This window comes from Daphnia pulex, chromosome 10 (assembly GCF_021134715.1).
Source record: "Daphnia pulex isolate KAP4 chromosome 10, ASM2113471v1".
In the NCBI taxonomy this organism is placed as follows: domain Eukaryota; kingdom Metazoa; phylum Arthropoda; class Branchiopoda; order Diplostraca; family Daphniidae; genus Daphnia; species Daphnia pulex.
The window spans coordinates 818584-845864 of NC_060026.1; the positions used below are offsets into that span (position 1 = coordinate 818584).

The 27281-nt window shown below is 38.9% G+C and overlaps 4 protein-coding genes and 1 long non-coding RNA gene across 10 annotated transcripts; 4 read left to right on the forward strand and 1 right to left on the reverse strand.

Moving 5' to 3' along the window:
- The first annotated feature begins 350 nt into the window (after window positions 1-350).
- LOC124204608 lies at window positions 351-2699 on the forward strand. Its single transcript, XR_006879009.1, has 3 exons — window positions 351-1307; window positions 1360-1655; window positions 1727-2699. It is a non-coding gene; the product is annotated as an uncharacterized LOC124204608 (long non-coding RNA).
- Window positions 2700-4780: 2081 nt separating this feature from the next.
- On the forward strand, window positions 4781-7058 carry LOC124204607 (transmembrane protease serine 11D-like). Its single transcript, XM_046601687.1, has 8 exons — window positions 4781-5089; window positions 5274-5398; window positions 5470-5786; window positions 5887-5978; window positions 6052-6181; window positions 6243-6545; window positions 6613-6694; window positions 6768-7058. Exons 2-8 carry the CDS (start codon window positions 5278-5280, stop codon window positions 6839-6841), a joined length of 1119 nt encoding a protein of 372 aa, XP_046457643.1. The 5' UTR covers window positions 4781-5089; window positions 5274-5277; the 3' UTR covers window positions 6842-7058.
- Window positions 7059-13235: 6177 nt separating this feature from the next.
- Window positions 13236-26435, reverse strand: LOC124204610 (transmembrane protease serine 11D-like). Of its 6 annotated transcripts, XM_046601691.1 has the most exons (14): window positions 25922-26435; window positions 25652-25851; window positions 23329-23514; window positions 21806-22014; window positions 19207-19391; window positions 15286-15522; window positions 15088-15231; window positions 14855-14997; window positions 14488-14792; window positions 14326-14417; window positions 14120-14249; window positions 13745-14056; window positions 13586-13667; window positions 13236-13514 (listed from the first exon to the last, which is right to left on the reverse strand). In XM_046601691.1, the coding sequence occupies exons 8-14, from the start codon at window positions 14991-14993 to the stop codon at window positions 13438-13440; spliced, it is 1137 nt and encodes a 378-aa protein (XP_046457647.1). In that variant the 5' UTR covers window positions 14994-14997; window positions 15088-15231; window positions 15286-15522; window positions 19207-19391; window positions 21806-22014; window positions 23329-23514; window positions 25652-25851; window positions 25922-26435; the 3' UTR covers window positions 13236-13437. The 6 variants fall into 6 exon arrangements, with proteins under 6 accessions (XP_046457647.1, XP_046457651.1, XP_046457648.1 ...); XM_046601695.1 differs by lacking the exons at window positions 25652-25851; window positions 25922-26435 and adding an exon at window positions 24491-24580 and having other exon boundaries at window positions 15286-15513; XM_046601692.1 differs by lacking the exons at window positions 25652-25851; window positions 25922-26435 and adding an exon at window positions 24491-24580.
- Window positions 17447-18854, forward strand: LOC124204612. Its single transcript, XM_046601700.1, has 4 exons — window positions 17447-17593; window positions 17711-17810; window positions 17877-17981; window positions 18050-18854. The coding sequence occupies exons 1-4, from the start codon at window positions 17585-17587 to the stop codon at window positions 18679-18681; spliced, it is 846 nt and encodes a 281-aa protein (XP_046457656.1). The 5' UTR covers window positions 17447-17584; the 3' UTR covers window positions 18682-18854.
- On the forward strand, window positions 24053-25286 carry LOC124204613. The gene is made up of 2 exons (XM_046601701.1): window positions 24053-24215; window positions 24291-25286. The coding sequence occupies exon 2, from the start codon at window positions 24330-24332 to the stop codon at window positions 25026-25028; it is 699 nt and encodes a 232-aa protein (XP_046457657.1). The 5' UTR covers window positions 24053-24215; window positions 24291-24329; the 3' UTR covers window positions 25029-25286.
- Window positions 26436-27281: the final 846 nt, after the last annotated feature.

Below are 27281 nucleotides of genomic sequence, written 5' to 3' on the forward strand. Positions count from 1 at the left end.
CCTTGGAGAAAGATGGCCACAAATTTAAAACATTTCTTTTATCCTAATTGAATCTCAATTTGCATATTCTTAGCAAATGTTCACAGGATGACGGCATGGGATGAAGAACAAAAACAGGGATTTCAAACATTTACTGTTACTAGTCTAGTAAAGGGTCTTTGTGGTGCATAGAGTAAAATTAAGTTTTTATAAATAACTTGAGGAAAGAAATTAATTCTGTTTAATTAATTTATTTCTTATAGGAATTTACAACGAAGATTATCATTACAAAATGAATAAAATGAAAGACTTCCAGGTCCGGCTCGTAACGTAGTCCGCAACGGTCCGTGTAGTAAGTAGAACATATTCAGCTCTCAGCTGTTGGTTTGAGAACTAGAGGATGCTATGATTTAAACATAGTTAAACCGGTACGATGTCAGCTAGCTTCATACTACCAGATTGTCACTTTGATTATTCCAGGCAGCAATTAACTAGTAATATCCGACTTATACGGTATCCTACCTTTTCCGTAATTAGAAGTTGCCGAAACCTTTTCCTATCCCACTCCCACCCCAAATCCATGATGGCCGACATCTGTCCACTGACCAATAAGGATTGAAGGAAAAAAAAGAGGATAGGTAAACAAAGGGAAGAAAAAAAGAAGAGTAAAGTTTAAACACAAAACACCTCCATTACATTAGTTAGTTTTGCATGGCGAATTGGCAATCAAAGAACTAGAACTAAAAATTATTGCTTTACTTTATTTACATTGAACGCCTTTTTTCAGACACGAGACGACTGTTGGTTTAGTGTAATGATGTTTTATATCGAGTTACTTAAAAAAGAAAAAGTGAATGAAAATGCTTTAAATTTCTTTTGAACTTGTTAGAAATCTGTTCCTTCACTCATTTTGCAGAATTAGTTGTCTAGAAAATGACTGATGTGATGCCCTATCATTTTTAATTAATGTATTTTAGTATTTGTCTCACACATTGTGTCTTGCATGTTTCGTTGATGTAGTTCAGGATGACAGTTAATTACATTAAATTGGACTGCATCTACAAAGACAACACTTGAGATCAGCCACAACAAGAAACAACCAGTAATTATTAAACTTCTCTGCAAACTTTTGTTTTTAATTTATAGGGAAATTCAAATTGGTTTGATTTCGTCCAACAGTCCTAGTTGGCTTTCTCCTCCCATCTTCTCTGTCGAATGTTGCATCACATGAAACACAACCTCACTGTATGAGAGTGATTGTCACTTATTGAGTGACATTGTTTAATGTTAAACCTACAATGGGTTTGATGAGATAACCACTCAAAACGGTAAGTTACTTCAAAACAAAATTTAATTTGAATTCTAAAATTATGAATTTAGACAGGAATCGTTATCGGCCAAGGTTTTCGTGATGCTCTTCCCCTTGCTTCCGTTGTTATGTGAAAATCGCAACCGGGAGTTACAAAACGGTTTGCGGGCCAAGTCCAACAAAGACACCGAAGCTGAAGTTAGTGATCCTCGCCTTCATTTGCGGACAACTGCTGGGTCTGCTTAGCCTCTACTCTCTGCAGCAATGAGCCAAACGTCGCCCTCGCCAACCAAACGTAGAAAGAATATTGCCTAAAACTCTTGTCATGGAATCTGGAACTGCATCGAATGGGCTGGACATCCCCAGGGTAACAATTTCCATTTTCTTCGTGTCGTTTATTTCGTTATAATAATAATTAGTTCAAAAATTTGGAAGTAGAGGCCACAATATTGAACACGACAGAGTTCGACGATCGAAAAAAGTGGCAGTTTCATTTCTTCTTCCCTATTCACGAGGGCGTCCTTTTTCCCACCTGGTGTCAACTAGCTTTAATAGTTTCTCAGTGGATTGGAACACCAGGAGACTCCCGGCGGTATTTCTCAGGCTTCAAGGTAGGACACAGTTATTTACATTGAAACTATTTGCTGGTCACCAAACGATAAAAGACTGCATTCATAGCGAAAATTCAGACTATTTCTAATAGGAATTTGTTGAGACTTGCGTTAAGCGACGCTCCTGTCGACAGTGAAAGACAATTGCCGACCACATTTGATACTCGTTTACCGAATTGGCGGTCATTTGAAATCTGATGTGTGAAGTGATTCCTTTCATTGTCTTTATTGTAGGTAATAAGACGTTGCCGGTAGCGAATTGGTTTTTGCATAATCTTTTGTTGAGGACGTCTATGGAAGAACGTCGTGCGAAATGCCAGAGTCCCTTTCGTATACTTTGAAAAATATTCCATGCACTGTCGGTTCCACTGAACTGCGCACAAGTTTTTAAGATCCTAGGAAAGTTTCAGCTATGAGTCTATGGCCAACAAAGTAATAGAAACAAGAGGCATTTTGCTAACGAAATTTTGAATCGTTTGTTTTGAATGTCGCCTTGAATTATGGATTCATATCCAGGTGCCCCCTGTGTTAATGCAATGGATACTTGGGCAACTTTCGATGGTCACTCGTGTGTAATGATAATCAAATTTGGGCGGTCTTCAAACGAGGTGGGAGTTATTCCCAGTTTTGTCTATTTCCTCTGGATAATTGGCCTAGTGTCTGTGACAGAAACATCGATGTTTATTACGATACGGTGTAATCGCTTACTAATCCAGAGCAAAAATCCGCAAAAAGCCTATGTTCAAAATGCGCCAAGTTTATTTGTTATTTTTGCCCCTCCCAACAAAAATAATTTTTTTTTTTTTTTTTTTTTTACGTCTGATTCCAACTGGGCATAGACCTCCACCTATAACTGATCTGCCTTTACCAAATTTTGCGCCGCTATAATTGAAAAAGGTTTCAGAATGAGCGTCGTTTGTGCTGACGGAGTCGGTTTGCACGATAATGTTGGGATTATCAGAATTTGCTTTCTTCATCATAGCCCCTTTGAAATTTAGCCTATGCAACCCTTAGGGAATAATACCCGTTCCGGTATATGTAAAGTTAAATTTTTTAATGTCGTAATTGCAATTGTATTATTACAACAGCATCACCCATTCGTTCGGATAAGTACCATGCGCTAACTGACTGAAACCACTGGAGATTATTCAAATAATAATAATAATTTTTTTTTAAATATTATTCAAATAATTTTTCATGTCTATTAAATTACTTGATCCTTCGTCTAATGGTGCAGCCGGTTCCGGGTTCCCCCAAGATACTAACCAAATCTCGCTTGAGAATTCTCAATCCAAGTCCTTTCCAAAACTAAGCAGTGACTGGAAAGAATAAATGTGTTCGTATTGAACATGGGTTTAAGCGGGTTTAAGTCATCTGGAATAAATTCACGCAAATTATTCAAACATTACACTGAACTTATATGGAAATCTTGTTTGTGATGACTTGTCTGATTCTTTTGTTGATGAGCCACACCCATCGAGCGTAGTTGTTATCTGAATAATTCTGCGATTAACCTTTGAAGTTTATCAAGACTCCTTTTCGTAATGGTGATTTTCATCGGAAACTCGTTTTGTATGTTGATTTTTCTTTTTTCCTATATATGGTGAGCAATTATGATCGAGTCCGTATTGAATTCAAGCGCTACATCAATTGCATTCCGTAAACAAAAAATTGTTGAAGTCAAAATGAGTAGATTGCGATGCAGCAGATGGATGCCGAAAAAGATCAGGAGTCTGCTTGGACGAGTTTTAATTTTTGTTTCACCTGTCAATGAGATGCTATTTACATTTTTCATAGTTGAGAAACTGGGGCTACTATTGGGAGAAATAAGGAAGACTTCGTTATGGGGAGGCAGGTCGTAAAATAATGAAGAAAAAAGTGGATAAAAGTTTCTTAAAGTCTATGGCATCTTTGCTTTGAAGTTTATTGTAGCAATTTGGAAAAGTAACAACAAAAAAATTTACGTTCAATTGCGTTAAACAAACAAGTTTGCTGTTTATTTATATATGGCACTTGACAGTTGACAAGGAGGTAAACAAAATTAGTTCTCTTGCTAAGGCCATCATCAGCCAATAACCAGTTCTTTCCAAGGTCATTGTTGAAAAGGTTTATGACCGGCTATAAGATCAATAATTACAAGAAATTTCGACCAGCCATAGGCTGCCACTGAAAATACCGCGCTATCAATAACAGCTTAATTTTCGTTAATTATAGAAACCTTCTGACCAATATTTGTTTCACCATTTGCGTCTGTGGTAACAGGGCCGCGCACCTGTGTTAGTTGTACCACACTACCAGGGCTCTTGCCCGGTATTGAAGCACGTCGAAAGACTTGTTTCCAAACCGTTATCGGTTGTTATTCAGACGGTTATCGGTGACGCCTTTTATTTGTTCAGATGCACATAGCAACAGTCAGTTGAGGAAGTCACCTTGAACAAAATTAATGAAATGTTCGACCGTATCTTGAACAGTGCGAAAGGGAAAACCCCCACAATTCAATCATTTCTTAAACTGAATTAGAATGTATAGATATAGATATTCCCACACACACTTCAGCAGGGATTTTATGCCGCGCGAATGTTAATCAAGTGGAAAAATAATAGCATAATTTGAAATTAATTTATGTTGTACTGAATGGCAACCTAAAGTGTGAAATAAAAATATCTAAATTTGATTGAGTGAAAATAAGAAATCAGCTGGGAATTTGTGCTTCAGAGTTGTCGGTACCAAAGATTTCAACAGCATCGTAAGCCAATGTGATTATGATGAGTGAACAGCAGGAAAGCGACACCCCTAACCAACGCCAAATGAAAAACAAGACTACTGACTTGATTTGTATTCCGCTCACGATGAAGGTCGAGAGGTAAGCAAAAAGTCGCAATTCAAGAACAGGGGGAATTCGAGAGGTGACTGACCAATGTCAAGAGTGAGCTTACTGGAAAACCATCTCCTCACCTTGTGACAACAAGATCAGCAACTTTGAGCATGTTATGTGCTTGCTCTTTTTTTTAATGAATTCAAAAGGTGGTGGCTCAATTCAACGCAGTTTATGGAGAAGCGAATAATTAGGGTGCGGTCCCGCGTGACATCTTGAGCGTCCTGAATCCCGCAATAAAAAGGGAGCCCAACTTGACAGTGAATCACAACTGTCGCCGAAGCTGAAGCAACACAACCGTCTGCAAGAACCAAGGTAGTAATAAAAATACTTGAAATTATTTGTCTTGAAACATGGCATCTGTAAATTAAATTCTGCTTTTCCAATATAAATTTCACTTGTACTTCCAAATGAAATGTTATGTTTGAACACAACAATTTTAAAAAGTATAAATACTGTGACTACAATTGACTGAATGTTTCGTAACGTCTGTTTTCAGGAAAATGATTTCAAAAATGATCGTGTTATTAGCGATCGTGACTCTGCTGAGCTTCTGCAGCCCGGCGTCCAGTTTCGCCTTCATGCCTCTCGTCTCCCGTACAGACGACGCCGTCATCATCGATTGTACGTCAAAACTATTTCCTTTTCTTTTAAATTTGAATATTGGCTGAATGTGATTTATTATTTGAATTCAGTTGACGGTGTAGGATATGCTCCATCTTATCAAGGCAAGACGCTGTACGGCCAAATAACCAATCCAGGATTCGTGCCGCTGCCATCCTTCAATCCTTATTACCCAGCCATGTATCGCCAGCAGGAGCAAACGCCCAATGGATTTGTCTACTCATACGGTTATCCTACTCCCCTTGCTCTTGAAGATCTTTTGCCCGTTAGGCAAACAGAAGCACCGACTTGTGGCGCTGGACCGACTGCCATGCCCGCAACACGGGCATTGACAAGCGAAAGGATCGCTGGCGGAACCTCAGCCAAAAAGAATGCTTGGCCTTTCATGGTAAGTTGATTCAATTTATACTATAGCTGGAATTATAGCGTTTAATTTTGATCCTCGTAAATGACAACACTGTATTTTAATTATTTGCAAATTCGAATAGGTAGCCCTCAAGAAAACCGATAACAAATTAATTTGCAGCGGAAGTTTGATTAGTAACAGAAGAGTTTTGTTGGCGGCTCAGTGCCTGGAAAAGTATTACAGTGTTTTCATACATTAATTTCAAGTTCGTTTAAGTAAAGCATTTTATTTTTTCGTCCACTTGCAGAATGTCTCTGTATGAGTTAAGTACTGTGACTGTATTGGTTGGGATGTTTAAGACGGACCAATCAGACGTCCAGATGACAAGGAGGATCAGCAAATTGTTTCTTCACAGGCAATACAATGCTGCCACCTATGTGAGTTGCCACAACAGGACGAAAATATTCTTCATTACTATTCATTTTTTTCGATTATCAGGCCAATGATATCGCCATCATTGTAATGGACGCGCCCGTGGTTCTTTCCAGGAGTGTTGCCCCCGTTTGTTTGCCAGCGGCCGATACAGACATTGACACATTCAACGACCAGGATGCCATTATTTTGGGATGGGGAGGAGGAACTGATGATGACGGAGACGTCATACCATTCAATAACCTGCAACAAGCCAAGGTTTCGATTCAGTCCAACACCGACTGCAAATCGGTGGGAGACCTTAGTAGATTTGTTTCGGACTCAACTATCTGCGTTACTTCTACTGCTGATGACAAATTCACATGCACAGTGAGTAAAAATTCAGCAATCAAGTTCAATTGCCTACGTGAAAATACTAAATGTGGTTCAATTATAGCCTGATGACATCGGCGGTCCAGTAGTTATTCTTACGGCGCCAGGGACTTGGACCATTCTCGGTATCAACAGCTACACCAAGGGTAAGCGTCTGATTCTAAACAATTTGATCAAAATCAAATAATCAGCGGGTCTGATTGTCTTGTGTTGTGATAGATTGCAAAACTCCTGGCCTTAAAACCAGAGTGCCGGCGTTGAGGACTTGGATTGACCAATACTTGACCGCTTAAACATAATTTACCCCCCAAGGACGACGACTAACGTGAAGTTCGACATGATTATGAAATTCCAACTCTTTTCTTTTTAGATTTTAGTTATTATATTATTTCAGAATTTTACTTTACGGTTTCGGCTGGTTAATATTGATTATTCCAAGCCGTATGTAATGCATGAGTGCATAACCCGATTCAACAACGTTTGAAAATACATTAGCCTCCAGCAAGTAAATACCAGCCTATTCGTTTCCTGATTTCATTTCACTTTTATTTTTGTGATGCAATAATTTTATTTCCTTTGGATTGATTATTCCCTTAGAATTGTTACCTGTAGGATTTTTCTCACTGGTGGATGGTTCTCGTTGTAATTTTTCATTAGAACCATTCCTGTTGAATTATCTTCTTCTGAATATATTTCCTTAGAATCCCCGTTGATGATTTTGCCATGCGAAAGTAGAACTCCATCACATAAGAACTCTGATGGCTATTGGCTGTTGGCTGTCACTAGGTGGATAAGACTATGTCCACTAGATGGCGCGAATGGGTCCGTTAGTGACGAAACTTCTTCCATTTCTTCTAAAGACACTGAGCGGAAAGGTCCAGTTACTCATTCTGGTGTGTTTTTTTTCCAAGTTTTTTTACTGACATACTTCGTGTGTTGAAACTGCTATCCATTTTTTCCAAAATGTCTCTTGCTCGTTTCGTCACATGCGGAACACTTTCAGAACAATTAAAGTAATTATAGTTGATCGCTACAGATTTAGTTAATGACTAGAGAGTAGACCCCTTTGCTTCTCTGTTGCAATTATGAGTTAAGACCATTATGGAAATGTGGATTACATTTGTCATTTTCAAGTTGGAAAATTTGACAGCTACAAATTCCTTTGTAAGATTTATCAAAGCAATTATGAGAGATTGTATAGTTCAACTTCATACTTCTGTCGTTTTGTTATGTCACATAAGATTCTGTTCCTTGATAGTAACTTGATTTTGTTTTTCGATAGCCAGGTGAAGTCTGCGCTTCTTTGTTCCAATCATCCAGTGAAAGGTGTGATTAAATTGAGCTGTTGCATGCAGTCTTTGGTGCTGATGTTGTCCTGGAGTGTGGGAGAGTTCCATGCTTCAAGTCTTCTGGGATCAGCCATATCTGAGTTGACGCTGGATCATGCTGCATTGTGGTTGCCGAAATGTTGGACATCTAGTAGAACTGCAAGAAGACTCCTTGAAATGGTAATTTGATAAATATTTTAAGTTCTAACTTGGGAAGTATCATGCTTGGACTACTATAATTGCTTACATTGTTTAATTTTAACATTTGGGGATTTCATCATGTCAACAGCTCTTTCCTTTGATCATATGTAAATTGAGTTATGGATTGTTTAAGGGGAATTGGTTAACAAGATAGGCAGATACTGTAGAAGAATGTTTTTGTTTCGCTGCAGAGCACTACAAATTTCAAATGAATTTGTTTTGAAATCTTAAATGAGTAATCTAGTTTCATGTAAATTTTTGTTTAAACTATAGTTATCAGATTTGCCATAGAATATTTGGGTGAACTCCATTTGAAGTGATTTTATTTTATACAAAATTTCCATTGATCAAACATTAATTTCATTTTGGTCATAGGTTTATGTTTACGTAGCAGTGATGTTGCTGTCCAATATGGCATGTAGTTGCAGCCTATACTGGTGAAAGATTTTTTGCATCGAGTTATGCTGTTGCTGTTCCTTGGTGCCGGACTGCTGGTGTTGTGGACAAAAGTTACATCCATTTTTAATTGTTATTTGTGTCTATTCAGTTAACCGCTTATATGTTGAAAAGGAACAGAAAAGTTCCTTGGTGTTGAATCGCTGCATGGTGTGGTGTTACTTAAGTTACATCCAGTATTTTGTTTAATTGCTATTTACGTACGTCTATGAAGTTAACCGTTTATATGTTGAGAATGAAAAAAAAAATAGTAATACGGGGAATTTTTACGTTGAACAAATAATAAACATGCCTTCGCGATTGGGAAACCAGCGAGGAGGAGATTTGGGGGGGGGGTCAATTGATTTTCATTAACTAGAAGAAGTCGTGGTTTATTTTAATAAGGTAGAAATCCTTTGTCTATCACATCCATATACCTACCTATGTAACCACATCTATTCCTCAAACCCCATAACTTCCACCAACATCCAATCCTTAAACCCCCATAACTTCCACCAACATCCATTACTTAAACCCCCATTTCAAATAACTGTAATATATATATGTTATGTTGAATAAATAAGCCATCTATTTAATATGTAAAACCATATTTTATTCTGGAACACTTACAAAATAAACAATTCATTAAACAGAGCGTCCGGTTCAAGACAATTTTTTTTTTGTGCGAGGCTTTTTAGCAAGTAATCCGCCACCCAATTTGACAAAAAGTGATAGTTTGTTTTCACGGAAATTGCGTCAGACGGTTAAAAAATTTCTAGTTCAACAATCTCATGAAGAAATTTGCATCTAGTCTACTGGTGCAAATTGCGATTCTTTAAGCTTGATTGTTTAGGAGATGTGTTAAAAAAATTGTGAGTAGCCAATAAATTGAACTAATTCGCTTTTTCAGAATATTTTGAAGATAGATCACAAGAAAATCTACAAACAACAGTGATCTAAACACAAAATATTCAGAAAAAGTGGATTAGTTCAATTGTTTAGCTACCCACAATTGCTTTTAACACATCACCTAAATTAATCAAGCTTAAAGAATCACAATTTGCACCAGTAGACTAGATGCAAATTTCTACATGAGATTGTTGAATTAGGAATTTTGTAACCGTCTGACGAAATTTCCGTGAAAACAAACTATCACTTTTTGTCAAATTGGGTGGCGGATTGCTTGCTAAAACTCGCACATGCAGTGTCGGCGTAGATCCAGGGAGATTACCTGGAAATGGAAGAGGAGAGAAGAGTGCGAGGCAAGTTTTACTGGGGAGCGATTAGTCATAATAGGCTTCCGGGTAAGACTCATGACCCTCTAAAAGTTTTCGTCGGATCATGCGCCTTCCAAGTCCCCGTTCGACCAGAGCCCTCCCCTCCTCCTGGTTTCACAGCGGGTGAGTGACTACCGGCGGGCGTTGGTTGGTGGTTAGTTAGGGAAACGGGGCCACAGAAAAGAAGGGAGCCCAGAAATGCACTTGTAATTTAATCTAACTACACAATTTATCAGTCTTGGATTACAGCATTCTCTCGTCGGTTTTCAGTTTCACCAATGGAGTCCATGATCAGTAGCGAAGGATTCCCTGTAAGCAGAATGAACATTTATTTGGATGACAATAATTTTCAATAAGATTGTAGCGACAAAAAGCAATACCTCGGGACTGTGTAAGGAGCTAAATAGGGAGATTCAAGGGTAGCAGCCATTGGGTTAGCAAACAAGGGAGTAAGTGACCTCGTTGACTTCCTTGAAAGCTGAAGGTTAGAACCTGTAAATGAAAAAAAAAAAAACATTTTTAAAATAAGTAAAAGAATAATTAAACGGTTTTAAGTATATAATCACGCAACATTCTTATCGCCTAAATCATCATCTCGTCCAAGGAAACGCCATCATACATCGCGAACAGCCAAAAATCTAAAGGGTAAAACTCCGTGCTGTGTTGAGAGCAGGGTAGTAGAAGCCGGTTGGGTAGTCGAATGATGCTGGCCGCCTAAATGATGTTCATGTAGGCCGCATCTTCTTGGTCATTACCTAAATGGCTAAATCAAGAAACAAAATGTAAAAAAAATTTAAACTCAGTCACATGACAATGAAGTTACCGAGGTAACACCAATCAGCTTTCCTAAGCAATCCAGAAGATGGAATGAGTCAAGTTCGTTGACAAAACGAATGATCCGCGTTGAACGTGTGGTCATTGCCTTATTTTGGAGGGATAACCAGATGCCCCACATTTGGTCTTATAGCAACATCTAAATAAGAAACCAAACAATCGTTAAAATTGCTATTAGTATGACAACTTCTCTAAATTCAATGTAAACACAACTTACAATGATGATAGCATGATCACAATATTTAACCTCTTTGTTTGTTGTTGAAAAATAGGGAGATTCAAGTGTAGCAGCCAATGGGTTAGCAAACAAGGAATCTTGTTGACTGTAAGTCCTTTTTCTTGAAAGGACATAACTTCTCATAAAGTCAGTCATGCCAATTTAGAAACCTGTAAATAAAACAAAAATTCATATTAGAATGCAATTCATAAAGTTCAGTAACATGACAATAAGTGAACTTGCACATGAAACCACCAATCAGTTATCAAAGATTCTCTAGAAGATGGAATGAGAGATTGGTCCATGCTGGAGTCGGTGATCTAGCAAGTCCAATACAAACAGAGGACAATTATGATGAATCCTATTAAAACATGAGAAGAATATATGTTTTAGCATGAAATAAAGCTAGTGTTGGCTTTTACCTGTATCATTTCGATGACACATTCAGTAGAATACAATGAGTTTGAACAAAATAGTTGACGGTAGGCTACACGACTTTCACGTTCCCTCTGACTGTAAGTTGATGAAAAACATTAAGGTTATCCAACATATACACGGAATAGAACACATCACCGACAAGTTACAGACGAAATCACTCGAGTTTACCTATGAATTCATTGGTAATTTTCGAAGAAAAGATAGCTTAACTTTTGACAGCAAACCGCACCGCAGCAAACTGACACAATCAACACGCCATCTATTTGACACGTCTCAAAACTCAATATTTGAAGGACTGGTCTAAAGATGTTCACAAAACTTAAAAAGCGCATTTTTGTTTGCTAAAACCTAGCATTCTATCTTAAGAACTATACAGAGAACAAAGCTCACTAACTAGTTTTATGCAAATTTTCCGGAAGTGTACCGGAAGTAGGTGATAGCGCCTTATCCATTGAGCTGCCGTCAAAATAAACCAAATATTCGTGATCTCCGTGAAATTTGGGGTCGATTGGATGTATTTTGAACGAAATCCATTTTTTGGCCAAAATCGAGATAGTTCAGGAAAATTCTCAAAACCGGAAGTACGAAAACGTAGAAAAAAAAACGTGAACTTTACCACAAATTCGACGAGGATCACGAATATGTGGTTATTTTGTGCGTGGAATGAATATTTACTGAACTACTGACTGAAAAGAGAAAACCGGAAGTAGAAAAAAACACATATTATTAAAAATCTAACAAGTGAGCTTTGTTGCTGTAACAAAAACTGACAGCTATCACCCAAAATTTTCTTTGTAGTAGCAGCGAGAAATTTCTCTAGAGATGTGCAAAGTAAACGCAATTAAACTAAGCGGAAAATGATCAAAGGCTAGGCCGTCTAGCGTCAGAAAAAAGAGACGTTTAAAGTAACAAGAAAAACAATGTTCGCTCTAGCTCTTTGACACTCAATTGAAAGCACTAACCAACAAAAAACAAACGCAAATAACTTTGATACCCACGTAATATTCTCCTTTCCAAATTTATATCTCGTCTCCACCAAAAAGCCACCACCGCAACATCACACTTCACAACAGACGAAGTCCCCAAGGTATAATGCTTCTACCAGACTTCTACAATGAAGAGAAGGCAGCTTGACATTCGTTTATGTGCCTTGTCTATGGGACTACATGGCATATCTGTTAGTGATTCCAGATTGTTGACGAAATATCGTATACTGCTACCTTGACGTATCACCTTTTTATCTTTATTCCTGTCATCCTGCATTTTCCCTTACTGGTAATAAATCTCTCTCTTTTTCACTGCAGGTTCCGATAGCCATTGATGTTCAGGCTTAGACCAGTTGATGGAGATGCTGCCTAATGAGGAGATGGTGAAAGGTGTGCTTAAAGCGGTTGCTGCTGCTGTCACTGTCCTTGCCTCCTTGGTGTCACAAATAGCTATAAATTCTGGCTGCACATTTTGGATTTTTCTATTCACGATTTTCTTAGTAAAGTACAATTTCTATTGAATAATAACTTGCTTGTACGACACGTTTCAACGCACTTGCATGTTGCAGAGACCTTGCTTGCCTATGCAGACGAAGCTGTAACCTCACCAAGGCCAAAATTCCATTCGATCTGTCCCCCCTGCAAATCGTTTCCGACCGATCTTTAAACCCTTTCGTTTTATATCTTATTAGGTTCCAACGAATTAAAAACCGTTTAAAGTGTATAGAACCTATTTAAAGTTGCTGTCGCAGAGCAAAAGTAATAGTGCGACTATTCGACTAGTGCGCGCACCGTAGCGGGGCTATATTCAAATGGAATTATTCTAAAGGGAGTATTCCAACGGGAGCGATCCTTCGTAGTCAATTCTAAGGGAATAAAAAATTAAATACAGTCAATCCAAAAGATATGATAATAATCTCGAGAAATTCGTGCATCCATTCATCCAAAAGAATTTGGAGAGTCAACAGGTATTAACTTGCGGAGTCTTGTTTATTCAGAATTTCTTCATTCTTGTATATGAACTCGTGCGCTAATTAGCATGTCTTGTAATAATCAATATTAGTCAGTCGAAAACGAATTCAAGTAAATTTCTAAAGTGATATTACAACTAAAATGAAGAATTTCACAATTGGGTCGTTTCGTGTTGGTCGTCGTCGTCTTTTGGGTACATGTTTAAGCCATGGTCATGTATTGGTTAATCCATGCCCTGTATGCCGACACTCTGGTTTTAAGTCCACTGGTAGCACAATCTGTCAGAAAACAATTAAAAATCGCCAGTGATTTAATTTTCACCAATTGTATTGAATAATCAGACACTTACCCTTGGTGTAGCTGTTGATTCCGACTACGGTCCAGGACCCTGGTGATGGGAGGATGACAACTGGGCCGCCGACATCAGCAGGCTGTAATTGAGCCACATTATTAGCAGGTAAACTTTGTAGAAGTGAACTTAATTGCTGCAGGAGAGCCCTTGACTTACCGTGCAAGTGAACTTGTCACCAGTAGCAGAAGTGATGCAGGTAGTGTTTTCCGTCACATATCTACCAGCGGTCGCGTCCCCCTTGCAATCGCCGTTGGACCAAATCGAAACCTTGGCTTGTTGCAAATTAACGTATGGTGTGATTATTTCAGTCAAAGAAGCATCAACAGTTCCTCCTCCCCATCCCAAAATAACGGCATCCTGGTCGACAAATTGGTCGGGGTCGGTACTGGCCACTGGCAAACAAGCAGGTGCAACACTCCTGGAAAGAACCACGGGCGCGTCCATTACAATAATGGCGATATCATTGGCCTAATCAAAGTCGAATTAATGAATAGAGATCCAAAATATTTTCGTCATGTTGTGGCAACTCACATAGGTGGCAGCATTGAATTGCCTGTGAAGGAACAGTTTGCTGATCCTCCTTGTCATTTGGACGTCGGATTGGTCGGTCAAAAACATCCCAACCAATACAGTCACACCAGAAAGCTCAAACAGAGACATTCTGCAAGTGGACGAGAAAATAAAAGAGTAACACCTTACTACAACGAACTTAAATTAGAATATGAAAATCCTCTTACTTTTCCAGGCACTGGGCCGCCAATAAAACTCGCGTGTCACTAATCAAAGTTCCGCTGCAAAATAAGGAATCATCACTTTTCTTCAGAGCTACCTATTATAATTTGTAAATAATTAAAATACATTGCAATTAACAAATTTGAATTATAAGTATGTCAACTTACAATGAAAGGCCAAGCATTCTTTTTGGCTGAGGTTCCGCCAGCGATCCTTTCGCTTGTCAATTCTCGTCTAGCGGGCATGACCGGTCCAGTGCCACACTGAGTCGCTGGTGATTGCCTGACGGGCAAAACATCTTCAAGTCTAAGGGGAGTAGAATAACCATACGAATAGATCCATCCGTTGGGCGTCTCCTCCTGCTGGCGATACGTCATTGGGACAGGATAGAAGGATGGCAGCAGCACGAATCTAGGATCATCAATTTGGTCGTACAGCCCTTGATAAGAGGGAGCATATCCTACACCGTCAACTGAATTCAAACAATTCTTTAGATTCAGCCAATATTAAAATTAAAGGGAATAGTTTGAATACAATCGATGATGACGGCGTCGTCTGTACGGGAGACGCGAGGCAGGAAGGCGAAACTCGACGCCGGGCTGCAGAAGCTCAGCAGAGTCACGATCGCTAATAAAACGATCATTTTTGAAGAACCTTTTTGATTGCCCAACATTCTCCTAAATCAGAACAAGATACGACAAATTTAATACATTTTCACAAGTAAGACGCAATTCTCTGAAAATGTTTACTAAAAATGTTATTACTACCTTGGTTCTTTCAGAAGGTTGTGTTGCTTCAGCTTCGACGACACTTGTGATTCACTGTCGAGCTGGGCTTCCTTTTTATTGCGGGATTCAGGACGCTCAAGATGTCCCACGGGACCGCACCCTTATTGTTCATATCTCCGTAAACTGTGTTAAAATTGAGCCACCGCCTTTTGAAATCATCGAAGGAAAAACAAATACCTGTAACAATCAAAAAGTTGTTGATTCGCGATGACACACGAAAGGTATGTGCGATGGCCATCATGCAGTCAGACTGTTCTTAACTTCGGTTCGTCACATTTTGAAGTCCACGTGTGATCTTGATTTGTCACTATTTGTTCATTTCCCTCCATCTTCACCGTGAGCGGAATGCAATTCGCATGTTGTTGACCTTCGATGCTCTTAATTTGGACCTCGCTTTCCTGAGCACTGTTGAAACTAAATCAATTAAAATTTAGATGATTTTGTCGAGATGCTCAAGAAACTGTAAAAATGAGAATGCATGGCATAAATTAGCAAACGTACTGTACATAGTGGACTGACGCCATGGATGAAGTGCGGATTAGAAATTAGATAAATTATAGTCAATAACTACCAAATAATGAACCTGAAACTTTTGCCATTGCCTTTGCCCATTTAACGCACGCATTCCTTGACACACGCCTTGTAGAATACACGAATGTAACCAACGACAGGTGGAAAAAAACGATCAACTTCCGCCACATCAGTTTGGAATCCATGTTCAATGGACGTGTTCATTTACGGACATAAAATCTTTTATACTGTAGTTTGCCTAATAAAGGTGCTCGGCCTGTAGCAACCGATGCAAATGGTGAAACAGAAATCGACCTAGAATTTCTCCGATCAACGAAATTTTGGCTTTTTCTAACGAATGGACTTTTTACGTTGCATCTGTTATCTATTTACCTAATCACAGGTCATAAAACTTCGCAACACTGGCCTCGGGAGGAACTGGTTGCTGACTGATAATGCCCATAGCAAGAACACGAATTTGTTTGCCTGTCACTTGACTGGATTCACATCGACCTTGTCAGTTTAATGCAAATGAATGCCAAGTTTCTTGTCGCTTCCATTTAAAAAATAAATAATAAAAAAAAAACATGAAAGAAAAGATGAATTAGACTAGATAAGGAACACAACTTGTCGTCCTAGTCTTAATTTCTTTACTGTGAAAAATGTCGATGGCAACCCAATAACAGTAGAGGAAAAAGAGATAAAACTTCGTTCGGATACACCACTGATGTAGCGCCAAAATCAATACGATCCCTAATATCATGAATGTTCGCCAAGAAAGCAAAAACCAACAAATAGCGTTTTCAATTGAAATTGCCATTACAAAAAGAAATCTTGAATGTACTTTTAAGGTCAATTGCAAGACTAAGCACAAAACAACTATGCTGTGTGGGTGTGGCCCTGTTTTCAACAAAATAATGGGACAAGTCATCAAAAAGGAAGATTTCCGTACGGTTATACAATCTGATGTTTGAATAATTTGCGGGAATTTATTCTTTTTTACTCTTTTTAATCGTTGCTTGGGAAAGAAGTCGTGCATTGAAGATGCGTTCGTGAGATTTGGCTAGCATCGCTAGCATCCGCGGAAACCGGTTGCAACCATTAAACGAGAAAATAAAAATTAATGAATAATTCCATCATGTCCGATGGCGTAGTCGGTTAGCGTGTGGTACTTATATAGAACATATCAACAGGTTTATGTGCACTAGTCCACGATGGAACTCGATACGACAGCTGTCGATTGAAAAAAAAAAAGAAAAAAGCCGCGAATATAATTACCGAAAAAAGATAATAGCCGTCACAGAATTCGCACTGAATGTTGTCAGATGCATCTGCTAAATCGGTCAGTGTTAGTTTAGTCAAATTAGTTAGCAATTCTGCAGAGGAAAAAAAAGAAAGAAAAATCATATAAGAACAGAAAAGAAACTCGTCAACATGCACTTTGAAAGTGGTTTTTCGCAAAAAGCATAAGCACAAAAATAATCGTCCTGATGACTATTAGCTTACTTCTCCTCACATGTTTATAGTCTCACTCGTGAACTGGAAAATGTTGCTGTTGTGCGGCAACGATAAGAACATACTTCCGTGAACGAAGGAAATGAAAATAAAACAATAAAACAAATAGTTGGCGCAAAATGGTCGTTCAGCGTGACACTCAAACGACGGTATGTTTTCATGTTCATCCGCTGTGGGCCTATCGCGACCAAGCGACTAGCTCGTACAGTTATCTAATCTGGAAGGTCTTCCTGACCCTTTTGGATCCGACCGCTGTAATGCGCAGTAATGTTGTTTCTATTTATTTTTATTTGTTTCGTCTTCCAGTTATTTGTTGATGCTACTGGGGCAGATTTCAGTTGAATTGCGCACAGAATCAGAAGCTGTCAGTCGTTCGAGACGGTTCACAATAAGCAGTCTCCATCTATTCACTCGAATTCTACAGAGTTTGCTACTATAGTTGTCTAGAAAGATGAAAAACGTAAGTCGACCAATAAAATCTAATTACTAGTAAAATTACGTCAGCCTTCGAGATGTTTATCTTGTTGACAGAGGCACTTTCTTTCATTTAAATGTCCTGTTTTTTGAATGCCTAAAGATAATGCTATCGGCTGGTGTGTTTGTTGTCGCCTTCCTGTTGGCTGGCACAGAGTTGTGGCCTTGCGGGACTCACGCAGCGAGTCTGCTCAACTATGGCGGTATTACAAGTCGATATTACATTCAAGCATGGGGAATGGTTTCTGATGTTTTGTTCTGAATCACAGACGATGCGACACTTTTGACAATTGCTGGAGAAAATGACCCGTCGAGACAAAAACGACAATTGAGGGGAACACCGAGCACGGAGCAAGACAACACGGGATTTGTTGGTAAAAACAAACTAGAAAAAAAACGAATAATAAAAATAATAAAATAAAACGACTCTAACCGTTGACAGGGAGAAAGAGTCGAATAGCCCCCGTGCCTTCCGCACCGTTCACGGCGGAATATTTGGAAAAATCGCGAATGATCTTCGACGCTCACCAGATCCTCTACGGTCCTCTATGGGAATTGCAGGGGCAGTTCCCGAATAATAATCGCGATGATTCTGCCGATCTCAGCAAAGTCTTGAATTACTTCAAAAACGTCCAAAACAAAAATTATAACCTGAACACTCTGCCAGAGAATTTGAAAAGGAATTTCCCCGGAACCGAACGGTTCCACCAAATGTACCACATGCGCAACGAAATTTCCCATCAGAGTTACTCGGTGGCCTGTTTCGATTCGGACAAGAAAGTCCTAATCGCGGTGGCCAAATACTGGGATGGCGTAACATCAAGCGGCGGGAGTTGGCAAAGAAGCCCAGTCACTGCGAGTCCTGGCATCAGAAACCGACAAACGTTGGAATTAGCTATCACCTTGGCTCTCGGGTACAGTGGAAGGTCATCTACATCGAACGCAAACAACAACCAATGCTCCCGTCCTGCGACTGTCACCACTGGTAGCGGTGGGGTTTCTTCTCAGACTTTTAATTCGAGACGTTCTACTCCTAGACCTTCTAATGCAGGAAGGCTTTCTGGCAGTGCGTAGTGGCAGGCATCAAATTGCAATTGCATAATTGTTTATCGTTTTGAAGTGAATTAATCGCTATGTAACATGATTGCATGCAACTTTTAACAGTGGTTATTGCTAAGAACACAAGCAATCACACGGGATTGCTACTAGTTCGGTGAAAATTCAATACATTGCGTCATTAACCTAAATCACATAGAGTTGGCAAAGGGAAAGAATAGGAAAGAGGGATTCAAGAAGTCTGTTGCTGAAACCTCGGCTGAAAGAGAGATGAAATTTAAAGGTCTAAATCAAAGTCGGCACTCGATACGATCAAACTGAAGTGACTCCAGCACAAGAAGACGGTTAAGAAAATCGACTCGAAATTTGTGACAATTAATCATTGATCGTTGGGGTTGACCACGATGACAACAAAGTTCGAAAAACAGCAGAAACGAAAAACAAATAATCTGCTACTCGAAGAAGCGCGGGATGACGGGCAACTGCCAAAAACGGCCGGAGCGATCGAATCGAGTAAAGAATAAAACAATGTTAAAATCGTACCTTTGATGTTCAGATATAAAACGATCAGATCCTAGGCAGGCGTATTCCCTTGGTGCGTATTCCCTTGGCGTAACGGGAATTGATTTTTTTAAGATGTCCTCCGAATCTCTTGTGGATCTGGGATCTGCTAAGCACCACGACACGACAAATGAGCACGGGGTTTGAAATGCGTTGATTCAAAGCAGCTGCAAAAGAAAATTAGCAAACAAGAAATTTTAATTTAATTGCTGAATGAATTGGACACTAAACTCGGGAAGTTTATATAGCGAACAGAGACATCCGCACTGTGATTACCTAACAAAATACTAAAAATCTCTATAAGCCATACAGTAATATTGCATCTACACTCAATGGTATTGTGCCGAGTCAGTGTCATCCTTCATAACTTATACCTTACATGGAATATAAAAAGTACTCGAGCCGACATTCAATTGGAATACTACTAAGGTTCATCAAGTGGGCACTTGTTGCACGAAACGAGCAATGACTCTTTTTCTACCTGTGAATAATTAATAGGGGGAAGACCCTTAACCGGAAATTTTTTTTATCAGTAAAGAAAAGTGGAGGATAACGCAATTCTTGCCTGTAATCCCTTCTGCGTCATCAAATTTCCATCGGAAAAAATTTGAATGACCTATCAAGGAAGTGGTTCTTTTCTATTTCAACTTGACACATACACACATACTAACGCAAAAATGTAAAAAGACCATCGTTTCCATCGTTTCAACAACTAAAAGACTCGAGCGTCGTCCTATGGGAAAAATTGCAAAACGGGGAAATGACAAACAAAATATCACTATAGCCGGAATTCCTCCTATACAACAATACCTCATGACTGTCGTTAACTCTTTATCTTCCATTTCTGCACTGTCATTTGGGAGATATAAATAGTGGCGGTACTTGCATCGATTGCCATTACGTTTTACACGACGAAGCCAACCGGTAAGAACTACAAGTCAGTCTAGAATTAGCAATCAAATACATAATAATCATTTTCAAATTTCCTGTCTGATTTTAGAGAAAACGACATCATCTGAAATGGGTCCACGACTTGGTCCTTTGCGAAAAACCGGATATCCTAACATCAAATCCAAAACCAAATGCAACCATTTAAAACATTCCGCTCACTATGTTCCTCTCGGTATCTGCGCCTGTCAAATCATGAACAGGTGTCGAAAGTCTCCTGGAATACTCAAAAGAAGGATACTCAAAATTAACAAAATGCGACTCGCGGAAAACAAGAAAACTGCTAAACATGTAAAAAAGAAGAAGGGCACGAGCAAATCGAATGTTCAGTTTGGACTTGTAAACGCGCATTCGCTTCTTAATAAAGCGGACGACCTGGAAGAACAAATAGTAAGATTTAAACTCGACATTGTTGCTGTCACAGAGACCTGGTTCGTCGGCGATTCCGATATGAAAGAGGCGTGTCCTGAAGGGTTTAAAGGTGTTCACAAGCCACGATCGGACGGTCACGGTGGAGTAGCTATTTATTACAGAGACAGCATCAAGCGCTCCGTCAAACCGTTGAAAGATTACAAATCATTTGAATACATTGACGTTACCCTCACCATCAGTCCAAGAGACAAAATGACGCTCATTGTCATCTACCGCCCAGCTGGGTGCAAAGCTGACTTTCGTGAAGAGTTTAAAGATTTCTTGGACAGCGTGAAAAGAAGAGAGAACCTAATGATCGTTGGCGACTTCAACCTGCCACATGAAGACAACGTTGATAAGAAATTTATGAAAATAATCCAATCGCACGGCCTCGAACAACATGTCAAGGATCCAACCCACGTCGACGGTGGAATCCTGGATTTAATCTTATCACGACCTTCCGACTCGTTGATCAAAAACGTTCGAGTCGGTGATTATTTTAGCGATCACAAATTTGTCAGGTGTAGGATCGAGATCCATTGAAGAAGCAAGTTAATAACTGGGAGGAAAGTGTGGTCTAGACAAACGCAACAGTGCAATTAAAAATTTACTACCCTAAAGTACTCCAACCCAAATTCTACTTCACACAATTTTAAAAGTCCATGTAATTTTTATTCATCTATTCTAATTCCTGTCTTATACAGAAACTCCAAAGAAACTGGCCTAAGCCCTAACTTCAATTAATGAATTTGGAAAAATCGACCTGACTTTTAAACGAATCAAATTTGAAAAACCGACCTTGTTATAACCCAAAAGAAAATAAACGACTATACAAAATTTTCTAACTATCTTGTAGAATGTGTGTAGATTAGAAGTACTGTACTGCTCAAAATTGAGAAATTGATAGTCTCGCCATTGGAATTGCCGTTTCATCGTGACATACGAGGAATAGCTTAGAATAAACTTGTGGATGGGACGTGGGGTTCATCAACCTTAACTGTTGCAGATTACTAAAAGATCGAATTCGAAAACGATTACCTGGAGTAACTTCCGATTTTTGGGAAGAATTTTTATGGGAAGACACTTGTCAAAGCAGAAACTTAATGTATACCTATAAACTTACATTGTGATATGCATATACATATGATATCCTCGTCATAAATCGAATCATGAATCATTATTATCTTAAAGAGTACTAAATAGGAAAAAGTCGGAAACGTACCAGTGTCCAAGATGCAGTCGCTGCAGTGTTGTGTAATGGAAGTCGTTTCTTGTTTTTACTGAACCAAATTAATAACACTTGTGGACGAATGCACGAAGCAATATCCCACGAATTTCCATCTTTTTACAGACGTATCTAACAGCAATGATAAAATGTGATGTCTGTAAACCCTTCAGTGGAGAGGTAGGAATTTCGATCGTGGCAATTTTCTGTAATGAAGAAAAAATGGAAAAATTAGCAACAGCTTTATGCAACCTGCAACATTGCACGTACAATCAGCAACTGCATAGTCGCATTATGCAGTTGCCACTTGCCAGTTGGCGCCAAAGAATGAGCACTGAATGTTGTGAACATTTTATCGGTTAGTAAAATGAAAGCTGAACAGCGAAACGAGTGATAACGAGTGAGTATGGAAGGTCATCTACATCGAACACAAACAACAACCAATGCTCCCGTCCTGCGACTGTCACCACTGGCAGCGGTGGGGGTTCTTGGTAGTGGCGAACAACAAATTACTATCAAACAATGTTTTATCGTTTTGAGTATGTTTATGTAACATGAATGCATGCAACTTTTAACAGTGGTTATTGCTAAGAAATCACAGGCAATCACGACGGGATGGCTTCTAGTTCAGTGAATATTCAATACAATGAATATTGTGACATTTTAGCGTTACCATTAGCCTAAATCACATAGAGTTGGGAAAGGGAAAGAATAGGAAGGAGTGATTCAAGAAGTCTGATGCTGAAACAAAGGTCAAATTCAAAGGTCCCAATTGAAGTCTGCTCCCGACACGATCCATCTGTAGCTGTAGTGGCTCCAGCACAAAAAAAAAGACGAGTAAGAAAATCGACTCGAAATTTGTTAAAAAATCATTGACCGTTGGAGTTGACAAATGGCAAATGCTAATCAGTCGGGACGATCGAGATTGGGAACTCGGTAGAAGCTTTGGTGCTTGAATCGAATGACGAAATGGCCAGCACGCCAAAGAATCGAAGGGAACATGTTAAATTACTATCGGGAAAAAAAATTCAAATTCGCAAAAAACCATAAACCATCGTCAAATTAAGACTCAACAAGAACAAAGACGAGGAAAAAAAAATTAAGATGATCATTCCCGATGGAAAGATTCACGAATTTGATTTCTTTGGTGTCATTTCAAAGTCTCAAAACCAATCCTCATTCAATGTAAACGAATCATTCTCACAGCTTTTAAACTAGAGATTACAACAAAGACAATTTCGGCTTTGGGAATAGTTGGAGCTATGGCAAAAGGTTTGACAGTTAATTGGAGTAATTAACCGCTCGTAAACAAGCTCGCAAATGATTAGGAAAAAAACTGAGTGGCTGGTCGTCGAATCAGAGTGGAATTTAATCAGAAACAATTTTGCGACTTTCCACGGCGGCAGTTAGCGATAAGTTTGAAGAAATGAATTGGCGGGATTCAGAAATAAGAGAATTTCTCTCTTTTCACTTTCACCTTGCGCAATCAGGTAGAGAATGAAACAATGTTAAAATCGTACCTTTGATGTTCAAATCTAGATCTAAATCGATCAGATCCAAGGCAGGCTATATTGCGTATTCCTTTCTTGGTGTGACGGGAATTCATTTTTTGAAGATGTCCTCCGAATCCCTTGTGGATCTGGGATCTGCTTAGCACCACGACACGAGAACTGAGCACGGGGATGAAATGAGTTGATTCAAAGCAGCTGCAAAAAAAAATTAACAAACAAGAAATTTTAATTTAGGTGCTGAATGAATTGGACACTAAACTCGGGAAGTTTAGATAACGAACAGAGACCTCCGCACTGTGATTACCTAACAAAATACTCAAAATCTCGATTAACAACACTCAATGGTATTTTGCCGTGTCATCCTTCATATCCTTGTACCTTACATGGAATATAAAAAGTACTCCGAGCCGAAATTCAATTGAAATATTACTAAGATTCATCAAGTGGGCACTTATTGCTTCTTTTTCTACCTGTGAATAATTAATAGGGGAAGACCCTTAACCGGAAACTTTTTTTATCAGTAAAGAAAAGTGAAGGATAACGCAATTCTTGCCTGTAATCCCATCTGCGTCATCAAATTTCCATCGTCAAATATTTAAATGGCCTATCAGGGAAGTTATTCTTTTCTATTTCAACTTGACAAACACCAACGCAAAGATAGTAGTAGACCATCGTTTCAACAACTCAAAAGACTTGAAAGCCGCCCAATGTGAAAATGATGTCACTAGCCGGAAGTAAACCTATACAATAAAAAGGAATTTCATGCCTGTCGACTTTACAACCAGAACAATAAAAGCAACTCCTATCTTTCATTTCTGCACTATCATTTAGTAGGTATAAATGGTGGCGGTACTTGCATCAATTGCCATTTTAGTTTTACACGAAGAGCCAAACAGGTAAGAACTACAAGTCGACCTATAAATAGTATAATGAAATACAAATAGTAATATTCAAATTTCCTGTCTGAATAGAGAAAAACGACGTCATCCGAAACTTAAAGGATTACCAACATGGCAAACAAGAAAACCGCTAAAGATGTGAAAAAGCCAGACACAACAAAAGAAAATATTCAGTTTGGACTCGTAAATGCGCGTTCACTTCTTAATAAAGCGGACGACCTGGAAGAACAAATAGTAAAATTTAAACTCGACATTGTTGCTGTCACAGAGACCTGGTTCGTCGGCGATTCCGATATGACAGTGGTGTGTCCCAATGGGTTTAAAGGTGTTCACGAGCCACGACCGGGCGGCCATGGAGGAGTAGCTATTTTTTACAGAGATAATATCAAGCACTCTGTAAAAAGAATGGAAGATTACGAATCATTTGAATACATCGAAGTTTCTCTCACCATCGGTCCAAGAGACATAATCACGCTCATCGTCATCTACCGGCCAGGTGGGAGCAGAGTTGACTTTCGTGAAGAGTTTAAAGGCTTTTTGGACAGCGTGAAAAGAAGAGAGAACCTAATGATCGTTGGCGACTTCAACTTGCCACATGAAGACAACGTTGATAAGAAATTTATGAAAATAATCCAATCGCACGGCCTCGAACAACATGTCAAGGATCCAACCCACGTAGACGGCGGAATCCTGGATTTAATCTTATCACGACCTTCCGACTCGTTGGTCAAAAACGTTCTAGTCGGTGATTTGTTTAGTGATCACAAATTTGTCAGGTGTAGGATCGAGATCCATGAAGAAACAAGTTAATAACTGAGAGGAAAGTGTGGTCTAGACAAAGGCAACAATGCAATTAAAAATTTACTACCCCAAACTACTCCAACCCAAATTCTACTTTACATAATTTTTTAAATCTTTAATATTTTTATTCATCTATTTTAATTCCTGTCTTATACAAAACTCCAAAGAAACTGGTCTAAGACCTAACTTCAATTAATGAATTTGGAAAAATCGAACCGACTTTGATCGACCTTGTTATAACCCAAAAGAAAATAAACGACTTTACTACATTTTCTAACAAACTTGTAGAATGTGTGTAGATAAGAAGTACTGTACTGCTCAAAATTGGGAAATGGATAATCTCGCCATTGAAAATGTCGTGTCATCGTGAAATACGAGGAATAGCTTATTAGAATAACCTTGAGGTTGGGACGTTGGGTTCATCTTACTGTTGCAATTACTAAAGGATCTAAACGATTACCTTGAGCTACTTTCCATTTTGGGAAATAATTAGGAAGGTACTTGTCAAAGCAGATACTTAATGTATGCCTAACTTACATTGCGATACCATGTACATATGATACCCACTTCATAAATTGAATCATTATTCTTATCTTAAAGAGTAAATAAATAGGAAATAGTAGGAAACATACCAGTGTCCAAGTAAATACAGTCGCTGCAGTTTGCCAGAGTGATGGTTGTACAATGCAATTCGTTTCTTGTTTTTACTGAACCTACACGTGGATGAACCACGAAGCAATATCCCACGTATTTCCTTCTTTTTACAGACGTATCTTACAGTGTATCTTACAGTGGGAGGTGATGAGGTAAGAATTTCAATCGTGTCAATTTTCTGTAATGAAGAAACAATGGAAAAGTTAGCAACAGCTTTAAGCAATTAGCAATGGTAAAGATGCACGTACAAACAGCTACTGAATAGCCGTCTTGTGCAGTTGGCGCCAAACAATGAGCACTGAATGTTGAGAACATTTTATCGGTTAGTAAAATGAAAGCTGAACAGCAAAACGAGTGATGACGTGAGAGTATATAAAGTTCAACTCTGTAGGTTAAAGAAACACTTAACACAAATGCCACCAAAACCCAAAGCAGACATCTGCACCGCGTCAAAACTGTGATCACACTGCAACACCCTGTAGAGTGTAGAATTCGCGGGAAATGAAGAGGAAGAGTAAGAAAATGGGCGGCCATCATGGATTTCCTAACCCCCCTCCCTCCAGTCCACGCAAGGATAGTGTTAAATGTCAAAACAGAGTGAATAACACAGTACATCTTATGCCGTAATAAATGATTGAGTTTTTAAAGGGTGAAAGCTAAAAGACAGTTCAACAATTTATCTACAATTGAAACACGTTGTGATCTTTTTTGTCAAAATATAAACGATAGGTGGTTTTCACAGTCTAAAAGTTTGTTTGTTATCAAGACTTCGAAAGTAGTCTACAACTCTACAATCAATCCTATACTTGAAATTCAGCAACATATTGATTATTGCCATATGATTAATTAAAGCGTGACGTCACGATAGATTAAAATTTCACTACCCGCCTCTTTTGTTGCCCTTGACGACGCAGCTTATTTCATTCGCTTTGACAAAGTGTTGCTAACCATTTTCGGATGGTGTAGGATTTTTTTTTTCGTCCTATGAACCGTTAGAATTCCATGAAAAGCAACGATTTAAATCGTCTGTTTAGTTGCAAACTTTCCCACATCGAACGATGGGCGACGATTCGATTCTTTTCTAGCAAAGTGATTTGCATTTATTCTCGCTCCATCTCATTCTCTGTAAATCAGTGTTGCTGACAAGTAAGACCTTTTTTTCGAGTTATTCCTCGCTAGGATCTCGGCTGTTTCGTTTTTTTTGGAAAATGGTAGTTTTTATATGGTCCCGTCCGGGATTTGAACTTGTGAAAGTGGATTTCGTGTGGAACGTTCAAGTACCTATTCTTCAAACTGCAAACGGGAATGACGATATTTTGGAGTCGCCTTTCTTTTCCTCGCAAGATACTCCTGGTCAACAGTGGAAACTGGCACTGTTCGGCAACAGCAAATTGCATATCCAGCCGGTCCACTATGATTCCGCCGGACAAGCTAAAATCATCGTCGATCCAGTTTTAGTGATGATATCGATTGTAAATCAAAGAGGACAGAAGCTTCACCAGCAAATAAATCCATCAGAACCAAATTCGTATTATGTGTTGTTCGAGTTATCTAAAGAGGAAATTCTAAAATCTGAATGTCAGCAAGTGGATGGCAGTTACACTTTTT

Excerpts from the sequence above, each read along its gene's own strand:
- LOC124204613 (XM_046601701.1), top strand. The coding sequence starts at position 24,330 with ATGGCAAACAAGAAAACCGCTAAAGATGTGAAAAAGCCAGACACAACA.
- LOC124204610 (XM_046601696.1), bottom strand. The coding sequence starts at position 14,993 with ATGTTGGGCAATCAAAAAGGTTCTTCAAAAATGATCGTTTTATTAGCG. Across the intron at positions 14,793-14,854 it reads CGACGCCGTCATCATCGATT|TTGACGGTGTAGGATATGCT; the intron begins GTATTCAAACTA and ends GTTTGAATTCAG. Across the intron at positions 13,515-13,585 it reads AATCAACAGCTACACCAAGG|ATTGTGCTACCAGTGGACTT; the intron begins GTAAGTGTCTGA and ends GTTTTCTGACAG.
- LOC124204612 (XM_046601700.1), top strand. Across the intron at positions 17,811-17,876 it reads GAGTCTGCTCAACTATGGCG|ACGATGCGACACTTTTGACA; the intron begins GTATTACAAGTC and ends TCTGAATCACAG. Across the intron at positions 17,982-18,049 it reads AGACAACACGGGATTTGTTG|GGAGAAAGAGTCGAATAGCC; the intron begins GTAAAAACAAAC and ends AACCGTTGACAG.
- LOC124204607 (XM_046601687.1), top strand. The coding sequence starts at position 5,278 with ATGATTTCAAAAATGATCGTGTTATTAGCGATCGTGACTCTGCTGAGC. Across the intron at positions 5,787-5,886 it reads AGAATGCTTGGCCTTTCATG|GTAGCCCTCAAGAAAACCGA; the intron begins GTAAGTTGATTC and ends AAATTCGAATAG. Across the intron at positions 5,979-6,051 it reads GCGGCTCAGTGCCTGGAAAA|AATGTCTCTGTATGAGTTAA; the intron begins GTATTACAGTGT and ends GTCCACTTGCAG.